General features: G+C 47.7%; 1 protein-coding gene across 3 annotated transcripts in view; it reads right to left on the bottom strand.

The window, feature by feature from the left end:
- Window positions 1-399: 399 nt before the first annotated feature.
- LOC310809672 (uncharacterized protein) overlaps window positions 400-8,474 on the bottom strand; it is a 13,622-nt gene continuing 5,547 nt past the window's right edge. For 2 of the 3 annotated variants that reach the window (XM_083677069.1, XM_083677068.1), the window contains exons 4-5: window positions 7,494-7,539; window positions 400-6,891 (exon numbers count right to left, since the gene is read on the bottom strand). In XM_083677069.1, coding sequence (XP_083533195.1) covers window positions 7,523-7,539 — 17 coding nt within the window. In that variant the 3' untranslated portion in view covers window positions 400-6,891; window positions 7,494-7,522. Of the gene's footprint in view, window positions 6,892-7,493; window positions 8,095-8,474 lie in introns of those variants that run through there. The other variant, XM_083677067.1, reaches the window with a different exon arrangement.

Below are 8,474 nucleotides of genomic sequence, written 5' to 3'. Positions count from 1 at the left end.
TTAAAGTCTGTGTACACATTGGTCAGTGACATAGAGGAAATGGCAGTGAACCCCGACCTGCAATACTCTGTTCTTTAACTTTAGTAATAGAATAAGTATTTACGTTCTCTGCAAGACACAATGGCAGATTATTGCACCACGACATCCAAATCTCTGTTATAATTAAATACAGGGGAATGCAAGCGCCACCCAAACTCCTTACACACACTATTATATCAGATCAGATAGCATCTAATGAGTCATTGTACTCAGTATTGCGAGACAAAAGCTCATTAAGAAGGCTTGTATGTGGTTTTGTACCACTGCACTTGTTGGTGGCAGACCGTAGACACAACCATTCACTTGTGATGGTGAGAGTCAACACACTACAATGCAACAACAGGTTCTTTACACAGTCCATTACTTTAAAAGATCTTTACTTTATTTGCAGTTTGATAATCTACTGTAGTTGAATTGTAAGTTGTCTTAGAACATGTCATCAGCAGCAAGAGTTAAACTAATTTATTAACGGTTACATATACAAAGAACAAAGATCAACAACAACCCTCTCACTTTAATCTGTTTAAAACACAAACCACAAGCAGTTCATGAAAGCATTTAAAGATAGTTAAAGAGATGCAAAAACGTTCATTTCTCATGAGAACTAAAACATTAAAATACGTTTTCCCTGCATATCATAATAACACATTAGCTCAGAGCATATTGATAAGCAGCATTTGACAATTGAATGTGACTATGGCATCAGAAACTTACTTAATTAATTATTAAATAATGATTAAGTATAATTCTAGAAATTCTGGACATTGTACTTTGCATCCAGCATACTCCTATTACAAAACAAGCAGATAACTTTATACTATGGTACAATAATTAATAGGTATTTGCTCAGTAATTACACAGAAATCACCTGGTAGTTACACAGTAATGACCTACTGTATGACTTTGTTTATTTCTAAAGTACAGATTAGGCTACAGTAACCAAGAGACAACTGATCATCAACATTTTCTACCAGTGTAAAGGAAAGGAGACTAGGAGAGGAGGTCACTTTCCTCTCACAGTTCTGTCTCCTTGTCGTCAGCGTCACCCCCTTCTAGGTAATACTCATCATCTGTTGTGGTGTCAGAGCCTGTGTCCGACTCCTCGAAGGCAGCCAGGCTGGCGACATAGGTCCTAGAGGGGAGGTGCCCCCTAGGGGACAGGTTGTCCTGTGAGGGGGAGCAGGAGGGGGAGCGGGCGGGGGAGCGGGAGGGGGAGGGGGAGGAGCTGGGGGGTCTGGACATGCGTTTGGTGGCAGGTGACCAGGGAGGGGATGGAGGGGGGGTTAGCGTGTCCCACAGGAAGTGAGACGTGTCCAGGATCCCGGGACTCCGGAGGCGGTCTGCCGTGGGGGATGAATCAGAGACCTCTGGGCTCCAGTTGATGAATTTGGGTTGAGATCTGGATAGGTTAGTTGAAGTTGCACGGTCGCTAATGGTAACATACTTATCTATGCATTTGCTGTTTGTCATGTTAGTTTCACCAACTACAGTTTTATGGACATTTTTGGATGTCTGGTCACTTCTGATTGACCACTCATCTAGGGCTCTAATGTCACCTTTGGATTTCTGCCTTGTGGCTGTATATGAGTGGTTGCTTGTGGGTGTTGTCCAATCACCTTTGACCCTTTGGTCGCCCCGGGTTGTCACCTCTCCAAAGGCCATGATGGGGTCAGTCAGGTCATTGACACTACTGACCCTCGCGACCCTGGAGATACGACCAGGGCCTGAGGGGTGACTCGACAGAACAGAACTCACAGAGAAGGACCGTCCAGCCCCTATACCGTACTTCAGATCAGCACAAGAGGAGTAAGAGGCCAGACGGCCATCGCTGCATCGCTGACCCCCTCCAAGACCAAACCCAGACCTTCCCTCCCTGCCTCGACCCACCTCCCCTGGCTCACACAGTGAAATGGTCTTCCTCCGCAACTGTGGACTGCAAAACACACTGTCATTGTTTCTGTCCCCATGATCGAGGGGAGACAAGAGGGAGAGTGGGCTTCTAGAGCTGGGTGAAGATGCTCTGGAGGCAGGGAGAGTAGCCGAGCGGTTGGGTTCCCAGGGTTGACGCCAGGCAGAGTTGAATTCTCTATGAGGAGGTTGGTTTCTAGGTTTATCCACCCTTTCATCTGTATAAACGTCAAGTTGATGATGCCTTGTAGGGCTGAGGTCCATAAAACGTGGCTGTTTTCCATTTTTGGAGACATTAGCATCTCTTAAAACCTTAAACTGTGAGCTGTCACCTTTTACACTCACTTTAAAAGAGGGGGAGATGTGATCACCTTGCATTTTGTTTTCCTGACCTCGGGGCTTGAGAATGTACTCATTTTCTTTCCATCTACCCCTCTCTCTCTCCTCCTCTCCTCTCTCGCTACATTCAGTGGCATCACTGACACCGCTGACGGAAGGCGGTTGAGGAGTCCTCTTCTTCCTCCACGGTGTCAGAAGGTCTTCATCGAAGCGCTTGGTGTGGAATGTCTGTCGGAGTCGACTCAGAACCAGGTCCATTCTTTTGCTGACCTTCTGTCCCTTCTCTGCCTCCTTCTTGGTTAGCTCTGGAGAAGGTGTTCCTGGGTCTCTAGTTAGACCAGTAGAAGATGTGTCAACAACAGTCTCCCTTTTACCCCTCAATGCAAACAGGCCTCTCTTAGTGGCCTCAGTGTGTAATGGAGACATTAAACTCTTAGTCTCTGATACAGGGAAACTCTCACGTTTACACTCCTCTCTCTCAGTCTTCCTCTCCATGTTCATTCTAGCATGCGCAGTGGGAGGGCACTGATTGTCGAATGCACTCCTGTCATTGGACTTCCAATGTGATTGGTAGATGGGATTTTGAATCACCTTTCTGTGTTGTGTTGACTGTGAGGGGTCAGGTGTGAGGCCAGAGAGTCTGTTATTGAACTTGGTCTCCAAGGTAACCTGTGTGTTTGGAAATAGTGGTGATAAAGTAGACTTTATGGGCCTATTTCTGTCTGGCGTGGCAGAGGAATCACCTGAAGAAATCTTAAGTGACTCAACAATATCCACACGAGTTGGGAGGGGCTTAGGTCTGATTTCAACACTGTCTATGGGTTGTCCAATGGTATTGTTAACACTATCAGTTTCCATGACAATGACCTTTGAACTCTCCTGTGACGAAGCCCTGTGCTGGAGGGGTTGGCGTGAGGTGAGGGGTGAGGTTAGTGGTGAGCAGCCTAGGGTTGGATGTGAGGTTAGTGGTGACGTAGGGGCTGAGCCTTGGGTTTGGAGTGAGGTAAGGGGTGAGATTAGCGGTGAGCAGCCTAGGGTTGGATGTGAGGTTAGGGGTGAGGTAGGGGCTGAGCCTTGGGTCTGGGGTGAGGTAAGGGGTGAGATTAGCGGTGAGCAGCCTAGGGTTGGATGTGAGGTTAGGGGTGAGGTAGGGGCTGAGCCTTGGGTCTGGGGTGAGGTAAGGGGTGAGATTAGCGGTGAGCAGCCTAGGGTTGCATGTGAGGTTAGGGGTAAGGTAGGGGCTGAGCGTTCGGTTTGGGGTGAGGTAGGGGCTGAGACTTGGGTTTGGGGTGAGGTAGGGGCTGAGACTTGGGTTTGGAGTGAGGTAAGGGGTGAGATTAGCGGTGAGCAGCCTAGGGTTGGATGTGAGGTTAGGGGTGACGTAGGGGCTGAGCCTTGGGTTTGGAGTGAGGTAAGGGGTGAGATTAGCGGTGAGCAGCCTAGGGTTGGATGTGAGGTTAGGGGTGAGGTAGGGGCTGAGCCTTGGGTCTGGGGTGAGGTAAGGGGTGAGATTAGTGGTGAGCAGCCTAGGGTTGGATGTGAGGTTAGGGGTGAGGTAGGGGCTGAGCCTTGGGTCTGGGGTGAGGTAAGGGGTGAGATTAGCGGTGAGCAGCCTAGGGTTGCATGTGAGGTTAGGGGTAAGGTAGGGGCTGAGCGTTCGGTTTGGGGTGAGGTAGGGGCTGAGACTTGGGTTTGGGGTGAAGTAAGGGGTGAGGTTGGGCGTTTAGACATGAGGATGGAGTAAGGCGGGGAGCTAAAGCAAGGCCTTTTCCAGTTACCAAAGTCAGATGGGGGAGGAGGAGGTGTGACGGTGCGACAAGCTGTGGTACCCTCTGTCAACGTCCTCTGTGGTTCTGGTGTGGTTGAGTCTGTTGCTATGTGATCGAACCTGAACCGTGTATTATGGTCAAGATCGCTTGAGAGAATTTTCGCTTCTTCTTCTTTCACTGATTTGTCTGTTGAGTCTGATTTTAAAATTGGGCAGTGAGTCTCCTCTGTTCTCCGGACGTGTAGACGGGAGATCCTGGATGGGAGGAGAGACAGAGCCACGGTCGGGCTGCCCGACCTCAGCGAGGTGAAGATGGATGGACTCCCGATGACGCGCAGGGGCCTGGAAGGGGACAGAGGGCTGTTTGCGTCCAGTGGTGACTCACACTGCCCCCTGCTGGTTGTCTCAGAGCGCTGCTGCTGCTCCTGAGATGCCTGCCCGGCTTGCTTTATTGCCCTTCCATCTACCGGGGTGCAGTATTTCTTAGGGGAGAGGTCCAGGCTACCTGTGAAGGTCCTGTCCCCCAGAGGTGAGCTGGCTGGGGGGAGGGGATGGGTGTTGGGGGTGAGGCTGATGTTGGGGGGTGTGGAATCAGGGGTAGGGAAGATGGAGTAGGTGTTATTGGGTAAGGGAGGTTGAGGAGTGGTGTTTTGTGTGTAGGTAGTTTGAGAGGAGAGGGGTTGAGGGGTATGGGTGGGGTTGCTGAAGGAGCTGGGGCTGTACCTGGCTGGGTAGTGGGATCTCACAAAGGGAGTAGGGGTGGAGATGGCTTTACAGATGAGGGGTCTGAGGTTAGGGTTGGGAGAGCTCCTCTCTATGCTATTGTGACTATTAACGGTGACGGATGGAGATATGGAGGTGTTATGGGGGGGTTGAGTCATAGAGGTGGTATCACTGTGGGAGTGGAACCTAGAATGGAGTCTATAGCCACTCAGAGATGAGGAGGTGTTTCTGGTTTCTGGGGTATTTGTGTGAGTTTTGGGGTTCTGGGGGCTTTGTCCCAGTCTGTCATTCAAAATGAGAGCATGCTGAGATTTGAGGGTGCTCCATGAGTTCTGGCTCTTAGTAGTTACTTGTGTGTGACTAACAGTGATGTTTAGGTTACTGGGAGTATCTAAAGAGCTGACATTATTGTTTTTTCTGTTGTTGGCGTTCTGGAGGCTAAAGCTTTTGTTATCGTCTGTGCTTGGGGGGCCTGGGGGGGTAGATGTGTTGTTATTTTTGACATTAGTGGTGGTGGGGCTGAGTGGGAAAGTGGATTCATACACACTGTCCTCCTGAGGAACACGTTTCCTCCAGGAAGTAGATGTCAGTGTGGTCCCTTTGACAAAGGAGGGGAGTACAGTCTGTCTGACAGGACCTGTTGATGGAGGAGGAGAGGAGGGGAGTACAGTCTGTCTGACAGGACCTGTTGTTTCATCCATTTCTGGTCTCTCTGAGGCTGAGAGTCTCTCCAGGCGGCTGGATAGAAGTGCGTGTTTCCTGAATAAGGGTGGGGTGGGGTATGCCCTGGATGTCTGTGGATTAGAGAGGGATACACCCTCAGGGTCTTTGTAATTAGGGGATGTTACAAATAAATGTGGTCTGGATATGTCTGCTTCTCTGTGATTTGGGGAGGGGAGGGGCTGAGGCCTCTCTATTGTCCTGTAAGTGGGAGCCCGGGTTGAAAAGTGGAGGGATTTCGACCTGTCTCTGTCTCTGTCATTGGGGGAGGTTGAAAAGAGTTGAGGCCTTGATGCCTCCATTGCTCTGTCATTGGGGGAGGTTGAAAAGAGTTGAGGCCTTGATGCCTCCATTGCTCTATCATTGTGGGAGGTTGAAAAGAGTTGAGGCCTCGATGCCTCCATTGCTCTGTCATTGGTTGAACAGGACATAGAGGGAGCTTTTCTCTCTGAGCCAGCGGAGCTAGCACTGGTGTTCCTCCAGTTGGAGTTAAACCTCCTCAGGGAGAGAAGGAGGCTACTGGTTGTCGGTTTGGAACTCAGTTCCAATAGGTCTCTTTGACAACTGGCCTGTGACATTCTCCTGTGTGCTTGCAGATCGAGAGAGAGGGAAGAGATGCGAGTTGGAATAGGTGCCACAGGGGAAGTGATGGGGGCTACATGTGTAAAAACTCCCCCCTCTACCCCTCTGTTGTCCAGCCTCCCCCAACCCACATCCTGAGAGACGGACTTAACCACTGGGCTCTTAATAGGAAGGTCCAGTTTACGACTGGTGAGACCTCTCTCAGTCATCCAGCCTGTTCTGACTCTACTGTGACCCAGCGATGGAGCGCGTTCATGGGCTTGGGATCCGAGGATGAACCCCCTCTCCCTAGCATGCTGGTCCTGGGTCTCCAGACACTGCTGCTGTTGTACAGAGTTCAAATCATCAGAGGTGTGCATCTTTAAAATCCCTCCTTCCTCTTCCTGTCCGCTCTCCTGGGTTTCCTGTCCAGGCTCGTTAGATGCCGCACCAACCCCGCCCCTTTTGTTCCTGCGGAGGCGGGCGCTCCGGTGTGGGGCGAGAACTGAGACCATGGTGGAAGACAACATTGTTGCGGTGTCAGCGAAATCAGTGCTTCCCAAACTGGTTTGGGCTGTGACCCTCTTCAAGTCCTCGTTTGAATATTGCTGTAACCATCCAGCTGTATAACTATCTTGGTCTACTAACCCTGCTGACCTAGTCCCGAGCCGGGACCCAGTGGGAATCGGTCGTAACCCTCCATTAGAGACACAGCAAGTCTTGCTGGGGAAATGTTGGTCAGGGTGAGTCACTGGGGTTGTGTGCTCTTCTTCCTTTGAGGGGCACTCAGCCGACGCGATGAAAGTGTCAGGCAGAGAGACTTTGTTGTTAACCTGTTGGGTGAAAAGTTCCCATTAGAATATATTGATATCAACCGTTAAAGCCATGTTTACTGGGCAAAACATGAAAATAGCTGAAAATAACATGTTTTCAAAGTTTAAATAAATAATTGTGCTAATCTTTATTATGTCTTGGTCCATTTCAAAGTAGTACTGTCATGGCAACTAGCTACTATCAAATTCATTGCTTTATATCAATAAAAAATATCATCAAACTGCAGTATTTAATAGTTTTCATATGTCAACACAACACCTGTACAGACAGTGTGGATGGAATAGAGGGTTTGTGGCTTTCGCTGAGGGAGGCTCAGCACTAATCTTGACAGGGATATGCAAATACTATCCCTACTGAAGCTAGCGCTCAGCTAGGCTCATGTTCCCATGGTCACGTTATTAAGAGAATAGTCCTGACAAACTGGTTATTACCAGGGAAGCACAACACCACTGCACCCCAAAGTGGAATTAATCTGTTTGCTTGTTTTTCAGAAGACATAATGGTTACATTGGTCACATTGATTATGTGGTAAAGCGTTGCTAATATTACCATCATCACAATAAACCCACGAGTATTCACCTTACAGAGTGGTAATGCTCACCTCTGTGTTGATACTTGCAGGTGTGTGTCTTACAGGTGCTGGAGAGCTGCCACAACAGGGAGAGGTATGAGGAAACAAATGAGAAATCATTAGAGAGAATGTCACACGCTTAAATTACACAATATCAATACTTAAACACACAGTACCAGTCAAATGTTTGGACACAAACTTGCCAAGAGTGTGCAAAGCTGTCATCAAAGCAAAAGGTGGCTACTTTGAAGAATCTAAAATATAAAACATATTCTGGTTTGTTTAACACTTTTTTGGTTTACTACATAATTCCGTATTAGATTAGATTAGATTCAACTTTATTGTCATTGTGCAGAGTACAAGTACAATGTATGTGTTCCTTTATAGTTTTGATGTCTTAAATATTAATCTACAATGTAGAAAATAATTTAAAAAATAAAGAAAAACCATTGAATGAGAAGGTGTGTCCAAACTGTTGACTGGTACTGTACAGTATGGACAAACACTTTGTAACTTAAATAGCAGGAGAGAATTATGATAATGTATGTGTTCATAATATTATTATCTACCCCAGGCTACTAGATCAGTTATGGATAAGAATACTTTTTTGTTTTGTTGTTCCTGGATAAGTGTGTTTTGTTTACAGTGTTTGAGATTAATTTGGGACATAAACACTGTAAACTAAAGTTGTAATGGGACATTACCGTATTAACCTCAAACACTGGTTAAGGTTAATACGGTAATGTCCCATTACAACTGTAGTTTGACCTGCCTGTGCCCATCACATCCTGTAAAGGAAACACACCTGACAACTCACCTTTGGGACATAATGTGCTATGTACACAATGTGAGTCCCAATAGGGTGCCGATATGCTATTGTGTATGTGAGTACTAAACAAACTAAACAAGTAGATACAAGCGTAAAGGCTTTGTGCTGTAGCTGTGGGATTAAATGACATATGGTATAATAACTTATTACACACACACACACACGCACACACGCACACACAC

Source organism: Argentina silus (genome assembly GCF_951799395.1).
Source record: "Argentina silus genome assembly, chromosome: 1".
Taxonomy (NCBI): domain Eukaryota; kingdom Metazoa; phylum Chordata; class Actinopteri; order Argentiniformes; family Argentinidae; genus Argentina; species Argentina silus.
This window is presented reverse-complemented; position numbering and strand designations above follow the sequence as displayed.